At 44.1% G+C, this 23,898-nt stretch overlaps 1 protein-coding gene across 1 annotated transcript in view; it reads right to left on the reverse strand.

Annotated features, from left to right (window-relative positions):
• The window catches only part of ATG2A (autophagy related 2A), a 291,079-nt gene that overhangs the window by 203,015 nt on the left and 64,166 nt on the right, over positions 1-23,898 (reverse strand). The window contains exon 6 of the mRNA XM_029611010.1: positions 10,092-10,265. Within this exon, the coding sequence (XP_029466870.1) occupies positions 10,092-10,265 (174 nt within the window). The remainder of the gene's footprint in view (positions 1-10,091; positions 10,266-23,898) is intronic.

Here is a 23,898-nt window from a genome sequence, read left to right on the forward strand (position 1 = left end):
CCCGATTGTTCTGCCAGTATGATGAAGTATTCAGTTTACATTCGGAAATGAGTGACCCGCAAACGACGATAGACTCCCTTGAGATCCAGGATGGGTCAAAAGACCCCCAACTTTCTTGGATACAACAAAATAGAATAGCAGCCTGTATTTTGCTGCAATTCGGGAACAAGAATCATGGCCTTCAGGGCTAACAGTCTTTTCAATGTAGCGTCCACTGGTACCCTCTTCTGAAGGGAGTTGCATGGAGATATCATAAAGGCATCTAGAGGAATGCGAAGAAATTCTAGAGCATAGCCATCCTGAATCACTTCGAGGACTCATTGATCCAATGTGATCTGGACCCACCTGTGATAAAAGCGACATAGGTACCCGCCTATCTCCTGCACCAACAGATGAGCCTACAAATCTTCATTTAGCAGATTGAGAAGCTCCACTTGCGGAAAATGCATCTTTCAGAGGCCTTCTGGGGCGAAAGGACAGGATCTTTGAGAAGCTCCCCTATAAAGACAAAATAGTCTATAGTCACGAGAGCGGCCACTTGTCCGAGAGGGCAGAGGCCGAGAAGCTGGCTTCTTATCCTCCGGCAAACGAGGGATCTTGGATCTGGGCTCCCTCCCCCCATTTATTTGCCATTTTTTTCCAACTCACTGCCAAAACAAAGGGAACCACTGAAGAGCAGCTTGGTGAGATTGGACTTACATATAGTGTCAACTGAACAATTACACATCCACAGCTGCTGTTTAGTCACTATTACGAAAGAAACTCATCGGGAGGCTGTGCAAACCAGGTCACATTCCACATCAGCCAAGAAGGCAGCCCCCATTTCTATCACCAAAAGGGCACAGCCAGAGTCTTGCAAAGCATCAACCTTTGGGAAATGCAACTACTCTCTGGCCTGCGGATCCAAGGGGTATAAATTTGCCATGGCGTGCCCCCTTTAAAGTTCACCTCTGGTGTACTCCATTCAAGGTCAAACTCACCGCGGCCTACCATATGGTCTGGGAAGGAAGCCCGAGAGCGAGGACTAGCCAAAAACACTGCTCAACCCGCCGTGCCTGAGGTGCTCCACATTCACAAAACTCCCCAGAGACGCGAGAAGGAGAAGCCAAACCCTGAGGAGAAGGACCCGGTAGGAAGTAGCCTCACTAACTCCATTCTTCTTATTTTTATTATGAAAATTTTTACCTGAGCTCAGCCCACCCTGGTTGAGAGCAGGAACTGGTTCCCAGCTTTTGGGATGGGGGGGGGGGGGGGGGGGGGGGGAGGAAGAGAGCAAAAGCTTTCACTGCTGAGGCTCTCTCTGCAACTGCTAATTTAACGTTTTATTTTATTTAATAATTTTTTTTTTTATGTCCATGCCACAACAGAACTACCAATCTAAGGCTCTCAACTGAGGGAGGGACCCAATGGTATAACCTCAGGAGGCATGCGGTGCTATATAATCGGCCCATCAATCTTCCATTTTCTTCTATTTCTCCTTTATTTTATTTTCTTTCTGGCAATCTCCAGAAGGGAAATGTATTTATTTATTTATTTATCATTTTTTATATACCAAGGTATAGCAGAGTTGCCTTCACTCCGGTTTACATACAGAACAACGTGTTACATAGAACGATGTTTGAAATTTAAAAATATCAAAAATTAACAATAATGAGCAAAAACATTACAAGGAGAATGAGTATAACAGGATAACACAGGGTGGAAACCCTGAGAAGGTGAACAGAGATATCTGGGAACATTGAAAACAGAGGACATCTGCATCATGAAACAGGGAGATTGATTGAAGGAGATATTGAAAGATAGCATGCTATGTTAATAAAGTATAAGTTCATTGAGTGCAGTCTTTAAAAGATTGGCTGAGTAGCCAGGATTTTAGGTCTTTTTTGAAGGATTTTAAGTTTTCTTGATTGGTGAGGAAATGAGGTAATGAATTCCAAAGTTTTGGGCCAATATGTCCACCATCTGCTAGAGACGGAGAATACTGGTGGGCTGATGTCAGGGCACGACTATATATCCATGATGTCAGCTTTTTACTCTGTTTCCATCTGCTGGCAGAGGTGCATAATCCACTGGTGGGGACTGGCCTACCTGAATGAAGAGGAATGTATATTCCCCCAAGTTTCCACATGCAGGAGTAATGTTGCAACATTCTGAATTACAATTGGTCAGTAAGCCATTGCCCTGGGCTATCATTAGTTGTACAGTACCAGGTCTAACAGGGACTAGTCCATAACTCACTAGAAACTCTCCAGTCTTAGATGGAAATGCAGAATAACCAGATCTGGGACAAGGACAGCCTATCCTGAACATTCCCAGGCACTAGTTAAGTACAGTGAGACCTGTCTAGATAGTCATAACAACATGAATTCTTATTTTACCTACTGACTGTTTGCAAAGGAAATCTTTTTTTTTTCTGTTCACTCTTTGCTAATAAACTTTTCAGATTATTAGGTCTATGCCTATGACCAATTGGAGATCCCAGCATATTATGTAAGTATTTGGTCTGTATGGCAAAAAATGGAGGCATAGCCTAGCGATTAGAGAGCAGGCCAAGAACAAGGAAGCCTGGATTCAAATTCCACTAACATTCCTTATAACCTTGGGCAAGTTGCTTCACCCTCCATTGCCTATGGTACCTGAATGTAATCCACTGTGAAGTGGCTAACCAGTCATGAAAGCCAAAATATAAATCAGAAATGAATTTATCTGCATGTTAAACTCCTTTCCCTTTGAGAACTCTTTTTCCCCTGATGATTCCCCTGATTGAGGAAGTTCAACAGCATGATCGTGAAGATTTCTAGAGTCTCTGGAAGATAGGGCTAATCCCTGAGGCATAATAAAGCTGCTATCAGGTCACGTTGTGAGTTGTTTTATTGTTCCATTACCAGCTGACAATTAGGAACTGAAAGAGAACCACTGTTTCAGTTGAGAGATGCAGCTGTGTGCAGACAGGAAAACATTACACAGAACCCTCAGATCTGTCTGAGAAAGGCATGATATTTAACTTCTCCAGACAAATTAATTTAAGTATAGTAGTTAGCCTTACTGTAAAAATCCCTTTTCTTTCTCCTTGCCTGTTATACAGGAAAATTGGTTCCTACCTGCTAATTTTCGTTCCTGAAGTACCACAGATAAGTCGAGACAAGAGGGTTTTATGCATCCCTACCAGCAGATGAAGGCCGAGAACAAAACTTTGAGGCACAGCTACATAACTGAGTGTACCACCTGCAGTCCCCTGAGTATTGATCTGTATCCAAGCCAAGATATGTACGTTAACAAACCCCCAATATACCTTAGGGCAAACAGAGACAAAGTTGGAGCCCCCCAAAATTTAGGCCCCCTTGACTTAATACAAAGCACATACCAAACTATGTACATCTCTTATTAATCTGAATACATCACATACCAGCTCAGTAACATCCAGAAGCGAGGAAGTCTTTTGAAAGATAGGATGGTCTCTGGACTGATCTATGGTACTTCAGAAATGAAAATTAGTAGGTAAGAACCAATTTTCCTTTCCGGTTCATACTGCGGATCAGTCCAGACAAGTGGGATTACTCAAGTCCCTCTATTCTGGACAGGAACTTGAAAGACCCACGCGCATTCGTCACCTTAAGATATTGCAAAAGAATCCAAAACACATTCGATAAGTGAAACTCCTTTGCCATATGAGTTTGCTGACAAATTCGGAAAGGCTGGTAGCTCGACAATCTGGTTAAGGTGAAAAGAGGACAAGACCTTAGGCAAAAAGGAAGGAACCATATGTAAAGAAACCCCATCCTCCGAAAAATGCAGGAAAGGGTCCCTACATGATAACGCCGGTAGTTAGCTATCTGCCTGGCCGAACAGATAGCCACCAGAAAAACAGCCTTCAGGGTTAAATCCTTCAACGATGCCCTCCACATAGGTTCGAAAGGGGAACCACAGAACACCCAAAGTACTAAATTAAGGTTCCAGGCCGGACAAATTCTCCACACCGGAGGACGCAGATGCTGTGCCCCTTTGAGGAAATGAATTACACCCGTATGAGACACCAAAGGTCTACCCTGAATCCTACCCTCAAAGGGATCCCAAGGCTGCCAACCAAACACAAAGGGAATTATAAGCCAGACCCTTCACCAAATCATTCTGCAAAAAAGGCTTGAATATGCAGAATGTCCACCTTCATCAGATGTACCTTATTGTGCAAACACCATGGCTTGAACACTCTCCACACTCAGACATACACCACTGATAGGGAAGGTCTTCAATCCTAAAGCTAAATTGCGATCACCGGCTCCAAATAACTCTTCAGACAGAGTCAATGCCTCTCAACAGCCAAGCCGCTGTACAGAAGCGATCCTCCTGGTCTGAAAATATGGGTCCCTGCTGCAGCAGTCCTGCTAGATGGGTCAAGCAAACAGGACCATCCAATGCTATCCAGAGAAGGTCCACAAACCATGGCTGGTGCGACTACTCGGGCACTACCAGAATCACCCTGCCCAGATGAAACTCGATTCGGCGCAGTACTTGACCTACAAGGGGCCAAGGCAGGAAGACATACAGAAGCTGATGAAACTGCCACAGTTTAACTAGAGCGCTGATGCCCTGCGAACAGACCTCCTTTCTGCGACTGGAAAAATCGACCTGCCTTTGCATTGCCCAGAGTCGCCATGAGTTCCACCGCCAGCCTTGCCAGAAGCAAGACAAAGGCTTCCGCCAACAACTACCACTCTCCAGGATCCAGGCATTGTCTGCTGAGGAAGCCCGGCACATTGTCCACCCCCACGACATGGGAAGCAGCTATCCTCTCCAGATGCTTTTCCACCCAAACAGCTCTTGCACCTCCCATGCTACCAGACAACTCTTCGTACCACCCTGGCAATGGATGTATGCAACTGCCGTTGCATTGTCCGAAAACACTTTCACTAACTTGCCTTGAACGAGTGAAACAAACACCAGTAAGGCCTTTCTCACTGCCCTGGTCTCCAGACAATTGATGGAGCATGTTGCCTCCTCCACTGACCACTGACCCTGGGCTGACTTCCCCTGACAAACCATCCACCCATCCAGAGAGGCTGGCATCCGTGGTCACAACCACCCAGTCGGATACTTCCAGATCCACTCCTTTCTCAAGATTGAGTCAAGACAGCCACCATGAGAGACTGGACAAGGTATCTGGTGGCAATGATAAAGAAAGCTGAAATTCCTCCGAAAGTGGGTCCCAATGGGAACGCAGCGTCCCCTACAGAGGACGCATGTGAGCAAATGCCCATGGCACCAATTCCAACATAGATGCCATAGAACCCAGTACCTGAAAGTAATCCCAGACCCTGGGCACAGACAGGCTCAGTAACTTCCAGATCTGCTCTTGTAACTTGACTATCCTCTCCATAGTCAGAAACACTTTCCCTAACTGGGTTTTGAAGCACGCCCCCAGATATTCCAATGACTGGGCTGGCCTCAGCTGCCTCTTTGCTAGGTTCGTCACCCAGCCCAATGATTCCAGAAGCTGAAGTACCCTCTGGACTGAGCGAACACCCTCCACTTCTGACTTTGCCCACATAGAAACATAGAAATGACGGCAGAAGAAGACCAAACGGTCCATCCAGTCTGCCCAGCAAGCTACGCACTTTATCCATTTTTTTATTTCCCTTTTTCTCTCTCCCACCTGTTACTATTGGCTTCCAGTACCCTCCAGCCCTAATTCCCCTCCACCAATGTAGAGTGCAGCACCGTATCTGCATCCAAGTGAACATCCAGCTCAATTAGGGGTAGCAACCGCTGTAACAAGCAGGCCATACCCCTGCCCCATACTCTTACCCACCCCTGGTTTTTTTTGTTTGTTTGTTTGTTTTTGGAGATGGCAGCCCTCCATCCTTCTACTCCGTGAAGGTGGAACACCAACCACTGGCATCCCGCTCCGTGAATGCCTCTGTGGCATCAACCAATCGTCCAGGTATGGGTGTATCATGATACCTTCCTTCCTGACAGCTGCTACCACCACCATCACCTTCGTGAATGTGTGCGGCGCTGTCGCCAATCCAAAGAGTAGAGCCTGGAACTGCAAATGCTCTCCCAGGACCACAAGTCTGAGAAAACTCCAGTCGTCGGCCTGAATGGGGATATGAAGATAAGCTTCTGTCAAGTCGGACACCAGAAACTCCCCTTTGCTCACCGCCTCTATGATGGCGTGCAAGGTCTCCATCCGAAATCGTGGCACCCAGAGGGCAGCATTGACCTTCTGCAGATCTAGAATGGGGCGAAAAGTGTCTTCCTTCTTTGGAACCATGAAGTACACGGCATACCAACCGAGCCCCCTCTCGAGGGAGCACAAGTGCAATGGCATGCAGGAGCTGTAATCGATCCAGAGTATCCTGCAAGACTCCCACTTGCTCCAGGAGACACAGTGAGAGACCACAAAGGCATCCCTGAGTGGACGAGAAAATTCTAAGGCATAGCCATCTCTCACCACCTCCAGGACCCACCAGTCTGATATGATTTTGGTCCGCTCCTCGTAAAAAAGGGACAACCATCCTCCAATGGCCACCGGAGAAGAGCAGGCCAACACACCTTCACTTCCACCCCCCCTCCCCCTTCCTTTGAGAGGCACCTTCCCTCTGGGGTCTTCTCTGGCTCCCAAAGGGCTGCTGTCTGCCAGAACTTTGCTTCTGCATTGCCGATCCAGAACTTTTGCCCGCACGAAATCTACTAACTTCTCAAAAGAAAGCTCGTGGCAGAAAGGACTTCTTAGGAGCCTTTCTGACCTCCGGTAATTTATTATCCTTGGACTCTCCTGACTGCTTCATGAGCTGCTCCAGGTCCTCCCCAAAGGGGAGATTCGACAGCTGTGCCTTAGACCACACATCTGCCAACCAATTACGCAGCCAAAGGAGCTTCTGCGCCGCCAGAGCCAAGACCATACTTCTGGCGGAATCCCGGATCATGTCGTATAGAGCATTGGCCATATAGGCCACTCCTGCCTCCAAGCAGGCCACCTGCGCTGATTCAGCCGCCATCCTCGACCACTTGTCATATACCTTCTGCACCCAGCACAAACAGGTTCTCTGCATTAAACTTCTGCACAACGCAGCCTGAAGACTCAAAACTGAAACCTCAAACAGCCTTTTGAGCAGAATCTCCAACTTCCTGCCCTGCTCACAAGGATGGTAGTCTTCTTCGTGACTGCCGACTTGGCTGCATCCACTTTGGAATTCTCCAGGACTCAAAGATCTGCTCCGGCAAGGGGTATAGCTTCGCCATAGCTCTGGTTACCTTCAGGCCAAACTCAGGAGACTCCCACTCCCAATCTACTAGCTTCTTCAGTCTTCGGCAACAGAAAGGTCTTAGGGGTCACCTTAATCCCTCCAGGACTGGATTCACCCCTTCAATATCAGAGTCCTCTTGGGTGACCTTAATCCCCAGCTCCTCAATCACCTGGGGAATTAAGGAACCCAGATCTTCCTTGAGGGATAGGCAGACCACCCGTGGGTTGTCGCCTTGCATGACCGTCACTGCATCTGGATCCTGCATGCGATCCCTTAATGCAACCAGCAGATCCTAGACAGGATCCTAAATCTGATCCCCCAAGGAATCAGCAGGGTCCTTGTCCGGATTGACCAGATCCCCTGGCCCCTGATCCGGATCATCCATTCCGTCAGACGAATCTTCCTCCTCCATGGCCTGCCTGAGCCCCAACGAACGAAGGATCCTTCCTGACTCCACCGGCCTTTTAGCCTTCTTGCCAACTGGGACTTCCTTGGGCAGGATGTCTTGGACCCCAACTCCTTCCTAGGAACATAAAGCCTTATGGAGGAGCAGCATGAAATCCATAGAAAAAGACTCTGGATCACCAATTCCCCAAGCTGCAGCCCTTCTTTCGCTACCAGTGAGGTCCTTTTCCACTGGGAACAGGGCGGGAGGGGCGTCCCGAAGATCTGAAATGGCAGATGGAGCTTCAGCATATGCTGTCAAAATGGCCACCGGCTCCTCCAACCCCGCCGGGGCTTCCAGAACCAGCCCAGCTGCCTTATTTCTGCCTTCCCCCGGGAGGTGAGCCCAACTCAAACTGCAGCTGTGACAAAGTTTGCCGCGTTGCGCGGAAGTCAGCATGCCAGCGCGGTCAGGCCTGAACACATGGTCAGACCTAAAAATAATCCCTGCCAATGAAAATGCTCCTGCCACTATCCGGTGCTGAAATTCAGCACTCACCGGACCCCAAAGGCAGGCAATTTGGCCTGCTTCCTCTGCCTGCCTCCCGGCAGAAAACAAAGTCTTACCTGCTACTCCACAATACTCAGCACTGCAGCTGTCTTTCCCTGTTGCAAGTTGGTTTTTGGGTTTTTTTCTTTTTTAAGAAACAGCACACCACAGGAAAGGAAAAGAAAAGAAAGTACTTTCCTGCTTCTGGAAGCCACTGAGGAGCCAGGTACACAGAGAAGTATAAGGGCCCAGAGGGGGTGAGGGAACCAGGGCCCTTAGCAATCAACCCCCCCTTTCAAGGAGGACACAGTTCGTACAGGGGTCACCAACCCCTCCCCCACCCCCTGCTCACCCCAAGGGATGACCCTTGAAGGAACCTAACTCCTCAGGGAGCAAAACCCTCCTCTTATTCAAATCCTAACCTTAAAACTTCAGACTGCAGGTTTGCACCTCTACCATCTGCTGGAGTCAGAAACATACTGAGGGACTGCAGGTGGCACTCTCGGTTATGTTTATTTAGCAGCTTTTCTATACCAATATTAGTAGGCACATCATATCGGTTTACATCAAACAATAGATGGAAAATACAATGAACAGGGAGAGGGGAGTGGGACAACAAAAGTAGCATGTTGCAACAACGGTGCCTCAAAGTTTTGTTCTCTGCCTCCATGTGCTGGTAGGGATGCATAAACCCCACTTGTCTGTTCTGATCTGGGGTATGAAGAGGAATGCAGCTTTTAATCTTTTTCTGTTCTATGTACATCCTTGGTTAATAAACTTTTTAGTTTATTAGTTCTGCATTTGTGACTGGTCAGTGATCCAGGTAAGAAGTTACTATATGATCCCAGAATTTTGAGTTTGTGGTCCATAAGTATCTTTTCTACAACTGTGTGGCTTAAAGTTGTTGTGAAGTCACAGTGTCCCTAAAAACCATCAAGGAATAGCTTGGGGAAAGGTGTTTACCTAGAGGCAAGCAGGCATCTAGTTAGTGGGTAGGAGGTTACTAGGGTAAGGGCATATGAGCAGGTGCAGGCAAGATCTATGCAGTGCTTGCTGGGACCTTCAAGTAGCCAAGGGTTTAACTCCTGATGGGAGTTAGGGGTACCTGCAACCCAGGTATTACATGACAATCTGCAGGTGATTTCTGGCATCTGTGTGAAACCTGGGTTTTGTGGGATCTCCATGTATCTAGAAATCACTAGGGTATAGCTTGTGGGTCATGGTACTTGCCCAGAGGCAAGAGCTAACCCAGCTGGCATGAGATTGCCAGTGTAGGAGCATGTGAGTAGGTGAGGCCTATGTAGTGCTGGACAGGTCTCTCCATGTTTCCATGAGACTAACCTTGAAAGAGTGTGAGGGGTAGTACTAAGCCATTACCTGACTACCTGATATTCAAATAGTGTTGAGCACCTCAATTTACACACCAAAGTTAAGACCCTAAAGCTAGTTGCCTATTTTCAGTCACTCTTAAGTGCCTAACTTTAACTTTAAGGACCTTAAACTCAGGTTCTTAAATTTAGGCCAGCTATTGTCTCACCTAAGATAAGGCTCTTAAGTTAGGAGCCAAGCAGTGGAAATCAGCACTCAGCATCTAACTTTGCTCCCACAATCTGGTCACACCCACTTTAAGCATACAGCAGGCGAGAATTTTTCTTTAGGAAGATCTAGGTGCCTAATGTTTAAACTTAAAAAAAAAACAAAAAAAAAAACAAATGCTTAATATCAGACTTAAACCATCTCAGAAAAAAATGCTTAATCTGCCCTCTTTAATATTATATTACTCTGCAACTGGACACCTGCCCAAGAGCTAGCTTTTCATGCTCAGCATCACAGTCCTGGCTTCAAGCTCTGAATGGGCATGCAGGATCAGGCCCGGTGAAGGGGTTTTACAATCCAGTCATTGCTCAAACCTTTGGCCCTGGGAAGGCTTCATTCTGCTTCAGTTTCAGTGTCATTTCCATGTGGCCAGAGCAGCTTCCGATCTGTAGCAGCTGAGAAGGGGATGAGGTCTCCTCAGGCCGGCTGGGAGACTCTGCAAATACTGAGGGACCTTCATTGGCAGAGCAAGAGGACATCTCCATCTCCTGACAAACACAGACAGACAGTGGGAAAACTGTTTAGATAACAAGTGAAAGACAATAAGGGACAAGCACAGGTACCCAGAGCACAACTTTTTTTCTGGCATAGGACAGCTCAGTGAATGAAGTGCAGGGACACAGAACTTCTCTCTTTTGGCACAGAACAGGGTGGAGGGATCCAGAGCACATCCCCTCTGGCACAGGACCAGAGTCTGTCCCCCTTTCCAAAGAGTGGCTCACTTGCATAAGCGGGGCAGTGTGGTCAGCAGCCTGTATGATGGTGGTAAGACAGGAGTCACTGCTTCAGTCCACTAACAACCATCCTTGGCGCCAATGCAATACAGTTCGCTCAGCCGAGCGCACCGTTTAACCCGCTGTCGGACGCAGGTTAAATAGGTGCTAATCCACCCCCTAATGCAATAGGGGGATCAGCGCCTATTTAACACACGTCCAACACGGAGTGAATGAGTTAGCGCTCATCACATGCAAATGCATGTGAATGAGGCTATTACTCATTCACTCCGAATGCAAAAAAAATAAATGTGCGTCTCAAACACACATTTATCGCTCAGCTATCAACACCTGCCTGGTTAAAAAAAAAGTTAAAATTAAAAAAAATGAAAAATAAAACCTCTGCCGACCGCTTTGAAGACCGACGCCGATATGCTTGGCGTCAGTTTTCATAACCGGCTGAAAGCAGTTATGAAAACCAACGCCGAGTTTATCATCAGTGTTCATAACCGGCAGACCACTGGTAATCGCAGGGTCGCATTAGCAAGGAGGCGCTAACGTCGAGCAAGCGACACTAGCGCCTCCTTACTAGCACGACCCCCTAATTTAAGTATTGCATGGCGCCCCCCCTTGCGGGTGCCATGCATGTGATAAAGCAGGCGCTGAAAAGTCAGCGCCCACTTTCCGCAAATAATATTGCATAGGCCCCCTTGCTAGTGTCAGTTCAAAGGCCAAGAACCAAGTGAGAAGAGACACCAGAGGATGAGAGCAGCTGAGAAATTGCAAAGCTTTGCCTCAATGTTTAGTGAATAAAGCAAAGTTGCCTACCTGTAACAGGTATTCTCAGAGGACAGCAGGTTGTCAGTCCTCACACATGGGTGACATCATTGGATGGAGCCTGACACACAAAACTTATGTCAAAGTTTCTAGAACCTTTTCTTTTATAATTTAAATTTTATTGAACAGTCATCCACTTACAAAATCAGAGTTATCAACATATGGACAACATCTCAATCTTTATAACATCCATCTCCCAGCATCACTAATGACAACAAAGAGCAGGAATTGAGTTACAGTATCACAATATATCAAAGACCTAAACAAAATATATCAAATGTTTTTCTATATCACATAAAGTTTCACTGTGTGGAGGACCCATAATCAGTGTTGCTTAGTTTCCAATTAACAAAAGTAACTAAACCTTTTCATGTTTGCTCAGAGTTTTTCACTGAGTAGCTGTTTAGTTGAGCAATGTATCTTGTTCAATTTTTTAACCACTTGTCCTATTCTCAGAGGACCTCTATCTTTTTCAGTAAGCTATTTCACATCAAACTGCCAGATTAATCTGGAATATTAACTATAACATGGTTGGTGAAACATCCAAATCACTTATACCCAATAATGCTAATTTAGGGCCTCGAGGAACTAATACCCCAGTAATCAAGGTAATCAGATTGGAAATTTCCTCCCAGAATCAAGCTATAACAGGACACTCCCAACATATATGAAAGAAGGTGCCCTGCTCCCCACATTTCCTCCATCAAATATCTGAGAACTGTGAAAACATTTTGTGAATGTTATCTGGGGTAAGATACCAATACATAAGCACCTAATACCCAAGCTCCATAATGATCACCAACATTGACCTCCTACTATTGGTTAAGCATGAGAGATCTCACACACATTCAGAAAGATTTTTCCCCAAGTCACCCTCCCATGCCTTAACTGAGGAAACCATGCCTTTGGGCTTATCCGCTTTTTGACATAGCACTTCAAAATAAGTCCTTCCCTTTATAAGATTACCCAGCACGGGCAGAACAGATGGACAACAGGAAAACGGTCTTCAGAGTGAGGTCTATGAGGGTAGCTCTTCTCAGCGGTTCGAAAGGAGGACCACCTAGAATCCAAACTCCTTTAGATTATATCAGGATGTGACGAAAGAGGAGCGCCATCCACGTGAAGGATGAGCGAACTAAGGGCTGAACCCTCAGGGAATTGTGTGCCAACCCCTTCTCCAGGCCTCGCTGTAAGAAGGATAGTATCTGGACTACTGAAGCGCAACATGGAGATACACCTGTGGATTCACACCAGGCCTCAAAGACTTTCCACACCCGTATGTGGGAGGTGGAAGTGGAAGTCTTCCTAGCCTTCAGGAGGGGCGAAATAACATCCTCCAGGTAGCCCCGTCTCCTCAACCTGCGCCTCTCAAAAGCCGGGCCGCAAGACAGAAGCGATCTGCCGGTCGAAAAATACAGGACCCTGACGTAGAAGGTTGGGAAGATGTCCCAGGTGGAGAGGTCCGACCACCGTGAGATTGACTAGATCTGCAAACCACAGAATCGGCTTCTATTAGAATTGAATGTCCTGGAAGTCAGAGGACAATCCTCTGGCAGCTTATGCACCTTGTTCTCTCCCAAGCATTTGATGAGTTGTTCAAGATCCTCACCAAACAGTAATTTGCCTTTGAAAGGGAGAGATCCCAGCTGAGTCTTAGACGAAGAATCAGCCAACCAATTACGGAGCCAGAGGAGACGCCTGGCAGAGACTGCTGATACCATTGATCTGGCCAGCATGCGGAGTAAGTCATATAGCGCATCCGCTCCATAAGCTATTACCGCCTCTAGGCATTTCACCTGTTGCACTTCCTCCTGTGGCAGATCTTGAGCTCTGAGCAGCTGCTGAACACATCTGAGACCTGCGCGCTGCATTAAAGAGCTGCACACTGTAGCTCTTACCCCCAAGGCTGATACCTCAAAAATCCTTTTGAGGTAGACTTCGAGCTTCCGATCCTGGAGGTCTCGGAGGGCGGCTCCACCCATGACTGGGATTGTAGTCCTTCTTGTGACCACCGTTACAGACGCGTCTACCTTGGGGACTTTGAGGAGTTCTAGGAATTCTTCCGGGAGAGGATAGAGCTTGTCCATAGCCCTTCCTACTCTCAGACTAGACTCTGGCAAATCCCATTCTCTGGATAGCAATTGAAGGAGCATAGGATGAAACAAACGTTTCGCTGGTGGATGCATTCCGGCAAGGATGGGGTCCCCTTTCATGGCCCCCGTACTAGTGCCAGATGGATCCTCAATATCCAACTCTGCTAGGAGTGAGAGGAGAAAATAACAAAATCAGTCAGCTCAAAAAAGCAGAACAGGTGTTTAAGAAGTGCAACAAATCGAGGGAGAAAAACTGGAAAGCTATGACTACAAATGCTCGTAGTTTGGGCAATAAAATCCCAGACCTGCAGGCCCTAATGGTGGAGGCAGACTTGGACTTTGTTGCAGAGGTTACAGAGACATGGTTCACGGATTCTCTTGACTGGGATATGACCATGCCAGGCTATAACTTGTTAAGGAAGGACAGAGAGGACAGAAAAAGGGGAGAAGTAGTTCTTTATGTCAAAAACAATATCCAAGCAACTGAACTGCAAGGAATGTGGGGTAGAGAAGAAGCATTATGGGGAAAGAAAGAGAGAGAAAGAGAGAAATGATGGTGCATATAGTGTTTTACAGGCCTCAGACTCAAATGGAAGAACTAGAAAAAGATCTGGAGAAGAAGTGATGATTGTTGGAGATTTTAATCTATAATCCCTACCACCCACACTAGGAACCTTGGAATTATCATTGATAAAGATCTTTCGTTTAAGAACCACATATCAAATAAAACCAAAGAAGGATACCACAGATTCCTAACCCTAAGACATCTGAAACCATTTCTCAACACTGAGAATTTCAGAACTGTCCTACAACTACTTATTTTCTCCACCTTCGACTATAGCAACTCCTTACTAATGGGAATATACTTCTCAACCCTCAAACCACTCCAAATACTGCAGAACTCAGCTGCCAGAGTCCTAACAGGAACAAAAAGAAATGACCATAACACGCCCATATTGACCTCACTTCACTGGCTCCCTATTACCGCACGTATTGTCTACAAATCAATGACCATCATTCACAAAATTCTAAACAATGATCATCAAGGTCTAAACACCTTTAACATAACCCCTCAAAACCCCTCAAGAAACTTACACTCCAATAACTCAAGTTACTTAAACATCCCCACCATCAAAGAAGCACATCTGGCAACAACAAGAGAACCTTCTCCATCGCCTCCCCCAAACTTTGGAACACACTACCTGAAGACCTGAGAACCCAACACAACATAAAAACCTTCAAAAAAGACCTAAAAACACAATTGTTTCGCAAATTCTACACAGACCATTCATCTGACCATACAAACTCTCAAATGAACTCTCAGCTATAATCTCCAACTAAACATGCTCACCCTCCTCATCCAACCTTATATTACCTACTGGACTTGATATGTTTATTTCTGTAAATGCACACATTGTTATAATGTTTCAAAACTGCTAAGAAAAATGTTCACTCTGTAAACAGTTATGATGGCTCTACCGAATAACGGTATATAAAACTCATCAAATAAATAAATAAACAAATAAATAAATAATGCACAGTCGACAAATCTTTTCCACTGGAAAGAATTCAATAGAACTAGGGGTCACGAAATTAAACTCCAAGGAGAACGCCTCAGAACCAACGTCAGAAAATATTTCTTCACAGAGAGGGTGGTGGATGCCTGGAATGCCCTTCTGGAGGAGGTGGTGAAAACCAAAACAATGAAAGAATTCAAAAGGGCATGGGATAAATACTGTGGATCCCTAAAGGCTAAAAGGATGGAAACGAAGGAAAAAAGTGCATGGAGTAACTTGATGGCGCAGCAGTTACTACCCTTAACCAATAAGGCTTGATACTGTTGATGCAACTCCATCACCGCTCTCTGCTTCAAGTGCAGGGGGGAAAAGGGAATTGGATTCATTCAGCAACCAAGGGCCCTGACTTTAACTGTCTGAGGAAACAAGTATGGGGTAATTTGCTAATGTGGCAGTTACTACCCTCAACCAATAAGACTGATATTTTGATACAACTCAAACACTGCTCTCTGCTTCAACAGCAAGGCACAACAGGGAATTGGATTCAACAGCAATTGAGGGCTGGTGTGAGAAAATGATAAGCACAGGGGTAATGCGGAATTGGATTCAAACAGTAACCAACAAGGGCCCTGACTTTTATGGTCTGGGAAACAGATAACCATGGCGGAATCTACACGGTACAGCAGATATACCATAAGCTTACTGGGCAGACTGGATGGTCTATTTGGTCCTTTTCTGCCGTCATCTCTATGTTTCTAGGAATCTGTTACCTCTTCCAATCAATGCAATCAGGGAAGAATATTCATTTTGACCATTGCTGTTCTACCAAACTAGGAAAGTTCTAGTTTCTCCCAGTGAAGTAATCTTTACTTATTTGATCAAGTTATAGGGTATAATTTAGCTGAAAGATCTTCATTACCTTCGCTCATGTTGATTCCTAGGTACCTAATTTTATCTTTTGCCCTTTTGTATGGGAACTGCCCCCTCATACATCTCGTCAGTGAGAGAGATCCAGACTTGTCAGCATTAATCTTAAAACCAGATATTTTATTAAAACTATCAACTCCTTGAAGGGAACTCATACAATCAAAGTGAAGATATCATCATCAGTGAACAAAGCTAATTTATAATTCACACCCCTTATCTGCACTCCACATATGTCAGGATTGTTCTTAATTCATGTTGCAAATGGTTCAAAAAATATTGCAAACAGTAAGGGTGACCATGAGCACCCCTGCCTTGTACCTCTATTCACCAAAACTCTGAGTACCCATAGTAGTATAATGGGTACACGATCAATCAAACTGATTGACAGGTGAGATAAGGATGACAGCAGCCAATCAGCGTTCACTTCCGGTCTAAGCCCCGCCCATGCCCCGCCCACTCCCCATAGAAGTGAATGGGGGCATAGCCACGCCCCCTCCCGCCCTTGACCACGCCCCCAACCACACCCCTTCCGCCACAGGCCCCACCCCTTCCGCAGCCAATCAGCATTCACTTCCGGTCTAAGCCCCGCCCACTCCCCATAGAAGTGAATGGGGGCGTAGCCACGCCCCTCCCACCTCATCCCGCCCTCGACCACGCCCCAGGCCCCACCCCTTCCGCCCCAGGCCCCACCCCTTCTGCCCCGGCCCCACCCCTTCCGCCCCTGGCCCCCGCCCCAGACCCCGCCCAGACCCCATCGATGCTCCTCCCCTCCCAATAGAAGTGAATGGGGAGCCCCTCCCACCCCAAACCGCCCCCCATGATGTCACGGATGACCCCGCCCACACCCCAACCCCCAGCCACACCCCCCTGTGACGTAGCGGGTATGACATCACCGGAAGTCCACCCCACACCGCCCCCCAAAAACACACCCCTAAAACGTCATCAGAAAGGGTCCTGTCGCTTTTTTAATGATGTCAGTATTAATGGACTCTGGCTGTTTTTGATGATTTCACCGGAAGTACAATACAAAAGTCCCGAAATATGCGCTCCTAGAACCTCCTGATGCCTTTTTAATGATGTCGGAGCCGGTAGTATGCTTTTAGGAGGCAGGAAAACTGCAGGAAATATGCTTTTTTTCTAGCCACTCTGTTTTTAAAAAACCAAACAAAATACAAGCTGATAGGAGGCAGAAAAACAGTGGCTCGTTCTGTTGACAAGGATTTGGTTTTTTTTTTAAAACAAGTGATTGAAGCTACCGGTGGTGAATTGCATGAACTGCAGGATCAAACTTTGCAAAAGACAGGTTTGTTTTTTTTTTTTTTCCAAAAGACTAGGGGACCGGGTAGTATAAAGGGTACGCTGTCACTCAAACCCCTAAGCCAAACCCCCCCAGTGATGTCACCAGAAGCCCAAGCCCACCCCTCCAAGCCCTTGCTGTAGATAGGCATGCCCCAATAAAAAAAATTACCAGAGAGCAGGCAGGAAACTGTGACTCATTCTGTACACAGAGACAGGGGAGAATCCAATTACACCCCCTTCCCTCCGCCCCCTCTGCCTCAAGCCGGCCTTCCCCCAGACCTAAATCTGAGCAGAGGATAATTGAAAGCAGTGGGGGGTGCAGGTTTGCAATGGTGAAACACAAGGCTTTAGTTTTGTTTTAAAAAAAACAGACTTCTGTATTTTACAGCCATATAAAAAACAAGAATGCACCAGCGGATCTTAAAGAAAATTTATAATGAGCCAGGAAATACCGGCAGTTTTGGCGGTATAACACCTCTTTTGCAGGCAGCTAAAGCATGTATGCCGTCTGTGACCAAGAAACAAGTGATTGATTGGCTTACAGAACAAGATGCTTATTCTTTACACAAACCTGCTAGGGTACGATTTAAAAGAAATAAAACCATAGTGTCTGATGTGGAGTTTTGTTTTAAAAAAAACCAGACTTCTGTATTCTCCCCCACAACCCTTCCCTCCTCCCCTCTCTGTTAGACACGCCCAAACTTGCAAGACCGGATATAGAAATAAGCATGTGATAGTGATCACGTGAGAACAATCTTCAAGCAGAGTTGTTGTAATTGTTCCTGAAAATGGCCGTATATGAAACACCTAAGCGTCTTGAAATGAAAATCGTTCAACAGCCAAAACTAAAGAGGAGCCATAAACGAAAGCGGAGGGCAGAAGAAGAAGGAGGAAGCACTGACCCAGATTTTGATGAACTTCCGTTGGGGCAAAAGCTTTTTGATTCGCAGGATCCAAACTTGATCAATGAAAATGCTTTAGATTCTGAAGATTTAGAGCTGCACAAAGCTGCTCTGGATGCCGAAGCAGATTATTTGTTGGAAAAGCTTGAGTGTAAGGTAAGAAAAAATCTCTTTCCTTCTAATGATGCATTTTAGGGGTGGCGTGTTTGGGAGCTATCTATAATAGAGAGTTTGTTTAGAAGAGGTTTTAATTTAATGTTTTACATTATGTTTTATAGGAAAATGAAGGATCTTTACAAACAGAAGAATATGGAGACACACCAGGTATCAAAATGAACTGTATTTGCTGCTTCTGTCCAAATATAAAAGAACCAGATACATGTGATCAAAAAAAAAACAACAATCCTGAAGATGTGCACGATTTCAGCTGGTGGAGCTATATAGGATTCCCAAAACCACCGCCGGTGCATGGAGTTTTTCGAAAAACAACATTTAGATCGATCGTAAGGGTGGCTGTCTATAGTATTCTTAAAAAATGTCTGTCTGGCATACGGTATGAAAATTGCGAAGGCTGTGTTCTCGACGATCCGAGTCAGGATGATCATAGTTGCGTTTATTGGACTGCCTCTGACACACAGGAACAATTAAGGACCGCTTGTAACAGGTTGTGCCTAGAACGTGTTTTGAATCTTGTGGTACTAGCTGCATATAAACGAGGTGTATTAAGCCTAAACAATGACGATATGAATCTGATCATATATCTTATACACAGTGTGAAAACTGCTGAAAATCCTGTTCAAAAACTAAACAGTTTGCTTAAACCTACAGATGAGATTTTAATGATAAAATATATAAATGCCATCATCTATGGTAGAAAACACCAGTCCTTTTTTAAAAATGTATAATAAAGCAGTCTTTGTTTTTTCTTGTCTGTATTTCAGAAGTATGTATTGACAATGAAATACTTTGTAATATTTTAACAAATTTTGCCATGTGTATAAATTAGTTAATAAAAACAACTAATAAATATATCAGAATTAACAAAATGTGTCAATTGTGCTTTAAGGTGATATGGAAGTTTTTAGGGGGGATATCTTATGGTTTTATTAAGTCTCTTTGATATCAATGCACAGGCTGTAAAATGTTTGATACAGCAACTATTTCATTAACTAAGGAATGTATATTGCTATGAGCTATGTGTGGGGGGGGGAAGTTGTCTGGATCCAAGATCTGTAAATGGTTAATCTAATCAGAATGAGACAATATTTGGAAGGGAAAAAAAAAAAAGACCAGAATGACAAGACATTCAAGAGAGACCAATTTTTTTTTTGTAAAGTGCCCCAAGACCTAAGAGGGCGTTGGTAACACACTACCTTTCATGAACAAAAGGGGGGGATGTATATTGTAATGAGGTAGGTGCGGATAGCTGTCTGGGACACATAATCTAATCAGGGAAAAACAATGGTCAGCAAAACATTAAATCACAAAAAAAGGTTCAACATACTATAGTTTTGTGAATGGGCTTCAGATCTAAAGAGATATTGATAATACATTCAAAAAGCCCTGTAAATGATAACCCAAGCAAGAGAACAATCTTATTCTATAAGATGTCCATCACATGACAGAGAGGCCAGGTAGCTTTTTTTTTTTTTTTTTGGTTTCAACACACAGGTTTTGAGGTTTGTTGGTGGTTACGCCCCACCTAATGCTGGTGATAAAAGGGTATAGCCGGTGACCAGAAAAGATTCAGCAGTCTGGAGTTTGAAACAGAAATGGATTCTTCAAACAAAGAAAGGCAGAAGCCTGTGTTTATTAATAAAATGTCACTTACTAAACGCAGAAAACAAAGGAAATTGAAAGGTGAGTTAATAGTTTTAATGTATATTTTTAGATATGATTTTTAAAAAACAGTAGTAAAAACAGTGTTTGTCTGTTTTATCATTAGAACAGGAAAATATTGCAAAATCAGACACACATTTGAACATAGAAGAAGAAGAACAGCCTGGCTGCAGTAATGCCTTAGACAGAAAAAAAATTGATCAACAAGGCATTTCTGACAGCAATGCAAATAATGGTGAGAAATAGGTTTTCCTTAATGTCTATGACCCTCCCAAATGTCTCTCTTTTTTTCCTTCATAACAGTCAACGAAGCAGAGATCTATTTACAAAGACATCAAAAGTGTGTGTGTGTGTGTGTGTGACCCTGTGTTTTTTATTTTATTTTGTAATTTTTAGAATGTGAAAATGGTGCAAACAAAACTATTTCCAAAAGAAAGAGAAAGGAGTCTGAAGATGCAGTTGAAGGTAAGAAGTATTTTTTTATATATCTGTACGGGTAAAACAACAATTAGTTCACAACTGTGTAAAAGAAAAGGTATTACCATTTTTTTGTTTTTTTACATAACAGACCATGAGCAGCATATGCCAAAGAAATCTGACGAAAGACCGTACAAAAAACCGAGAGATAAACAAAAAAGTAAGAATCTATACTGTTATAGTTTTAAGAAAAATTCTTCTTAAAATATTGCAAAAAAAAGTATGAGCCCACCCGTGTTAATTATTATTATTTTTAATTTTAGACCGTGAAAAGACTGCAAAAAAGCCTATTTCCGAAAGAAAAGATGAGAGAGACAGCAACAGACCTGTGCACAGGGAGGAAGTAGAGAAAGAATGTGAAAGCATGTTCTTAGATAATTGTACCGATGACAATGTTTCAGGGGGGTTGGTAAATAATTGTATACCAGAGACCTCTGAAAATGCAGCTGTAGAAAATGAACCGGTTAATTTTGTGCAATTTGTGAGAAGGTGGAACCGTGATTTAGAAAAATTTAATGGCGTGCTTTATTCAGAGGAATTTCGTTTTATTAATTTAGATAGAATAGATTCTTTCATAGATGCGCAAAATGTTGTGAGACAAGGCATACAGCATGTTCTAAATGAAATAAGCCATAACGTGTCCCCCCATGATTATATACAGATTCATTTACATTCTACAGGTTTTCATAATTCTTTGTATTCGGGAAAGTTAAACCCTCAGGATTTGAACGCTGATGATTTCTTAGATCAAGTTAGTAAACTCCTGCAGAGTTATAGAGAGATACAGTTTGGTGAGACATTCCGCATAGTCATTCTTGTTATAAGGAACAGAGGGGGCGGGTCCCGAAGGGTTTTAAGGTCTATTCTGTACAGTCAAATCATACATAAAAAGAGAAGGCATTTAATAGACTTGAACAACACAGATAATAAGCTCTGTTTTGCAGGGAGTGTTACAGCGCTCATGTCACCAACAAAGCTCACAGATGCAGAGCTATTAGACCGTGCTAAAAAACTGCACACAGAGCTAGGGTGGTCAGAACATAAAAAGGTCATGCTAGATGATGTCTCAACATTTGAACAACATTTGGGTATAAACATAAGAGTTGTGCTTTATACAAAACAATGGTGGTGTTTTAAGACAAAGGACAGACCTGAATTCCAGAAAACTGTATTTATATTGCTACATGATGACCATTTTTATGGAATCTTAGATGTAAAAAAGCTCTATGGGGAGCGAAACTTCTGTCATTTTTGCCAGAAACCATATAGTCACGATCATAATTGTACATTATGGTGCCGTCTCTGTTTAACAGCAATGTGTGTAGACAATATCGGGGTACAACAGAGATGTCCGAAATGCAGGCTGTATTGTCGTTCTCAAGAGTGTTTAGAAAGGCATACAGTTCTGGCTTTAAAAAAAGAAGTTGAGTGTTTGCTTAAAATACTGTGCGAAAAATGTGAATCGTATGTTGATAAAAAACATAAATGCCGGGTCAGACAATGTAAGCTTTGTTCTGAGCCCTTGATCGCTGGTGACAAGCATTTGTGTTTTATGCCCCCTATTGATCATGCACAAATATCTGAAAAATATATATTTTATGATTGTGAATGTGTTCAGGAAACAGGCTTTCACGTTCCAAATTATATATATGCAACAGATTTAAACAACTCAAGAAACTGGGAGTTCAAAGGTCTTGAGAGTATTTCTAAGTTTGTTAAGATTTTTTGTGACAAAAGTTCAAAGGATACACCTTCATAGCGCATAATTCTAAAGGCTATGATGGTTATTTTGTAGTTAGAGAGCTGCTAAAGGAAAAGATGGATGTGCGCTTGTTAGCTCAGGGTGCTAAGCTCTTAGAAATCACGATAGAACCCCTGGGTATACGGTTTAAAGACTCTTTAAATTTCCTGCCCATGAAGCTTAGCAAGCTTCCGCAAGCCCTGGGGTTTCAAGGCTGTAAGGGTTATTTCCCGCATTTTTTTAACACCAGGGTTAATCAAAATTATGTGGGACCCATGCCCGGTGTTGAGTATTATGGAGATGGGTATATGATGTCTGGAGAAAGAGAGGAGTTTTTAAAATGGTACAGGGACAATCAAAATAACACCTTTGATTTACAAAAGGAGCTGGCCTATTATTGCCAACAGGATGTGAACATTCTGAGGCAAGCTTGTGTCTTATACAGAAATGAAATCATGGCTTTGACAGAGAGAGAGGTGGTTGTAGAGCAGGATGGTGGATCTAAAACTGTGAAAAGGTGTATAGACCCATTCCAATATATAACACTGGCATCTGTGTGCATGGCTATGTACAGGTTTATGTTCTTAGAACCCAAGACCGTGGCACTCGTCCCTCCAGACAACTATCACAGACACACAAAGAGATATTCAACACCCTCTATACAGTGGCTGATGTATACAGAGGCCACAGAGCAAATACAGATCACCCATGCTCTAAAGGGGGGTGAAAAGCAGGTGGGTCCCTATTTTCTTGACGGTTATGCACTTATTGATGGGGTACCAACAGCTTTTGAATTTAACGGCTGTTTTTTCCACGGTTGTCCGAGCTGTTATAACGATAAAGACCAGAACCCCTTAACGGCTACAACCTTTGGTTTTCTCAATTACAAAACACAAATCAAAGCAGATTTCCTGAAAAGAAGAGGGTTTAAGGTCATAAGCTTGTGGGAACACGAATGGAAGAGAATGGTGAAAGAAAATATCAGGGATTGTGCAGACTTTCTGGTTAAATCAGGCCTGCCGCAGCAGCTAGTACCCAGAGATGCCCTCTTTGGTGGTAGAACCAATGCTACATGTTTGTACTATAAAGCCAGGGCTGATGAAAAAAAATACATTACTATGATTTTACCAGCCTCTACCCCTTTGTCAATAAAACCAAGGAATACCCTGTTGGCCACCCGCAAATCATTTATGACAGCTTTGGTCCCCTCTCAGACTATTTTGGGCTTGTTAAAGCCAAAGTGTATCCACCACGAAAGATCTTTTTCCCAGTATTACCGGTCCGTGTGAGCGGTAAGCTCATGTTCCCGCTGTGCCGCACATGCGCTGACAACAGTCTGCAGGATATGTGCAACCACACGGATGAGGAGAGAGCCCTCGTAGGGACTTGGTGCACTGTGGAGATGAATGAGGCTGTTGCAAAAGGGTATGTGGTTGCTGAAATATGTGAAATATGGCACTTTGAATGTAAATCTGTCAGCCTGTTTTCTGAATACATAAAAATGCATCTCCGTCAAAAACAGGAGGCCTCTGGTTACCCTCAGTGGTGTACCGATGTAGAAAAACAAAACATGTATATATCTGATTTTTACAAAAAAGAAGGTGTAGTTTTAAGGCCTGAACAGGTTAGTATAAACCCCGCAAAGCGTCAAATTGCCAAGCTTTTCTTAAACTCTTTGTGGGGGAAGTTTGGTCAAAGAACAAACCTACCTGTTACAAGTATTGTGAGAGATCCTGACGATCTGTATAAGTATTTGTTTTCACCCGAATATGATGT

This window comes from Rhinatrema bivittatum, chromosome 8 (genome assembly GCF_901001135.1).
Source record: "Rhinatrema bivittatum chromosome 8, aRhiBiv1.1, whole genome shotgun sequence".
Taxonomy (NCBI): domain Eukaryota; kingdom Metazoa; phylum Chordata; class Amphibia; order Gymnophiona; family Rhinatrematidae; genus Rhinatrema; species Rhinatrema bivittatum.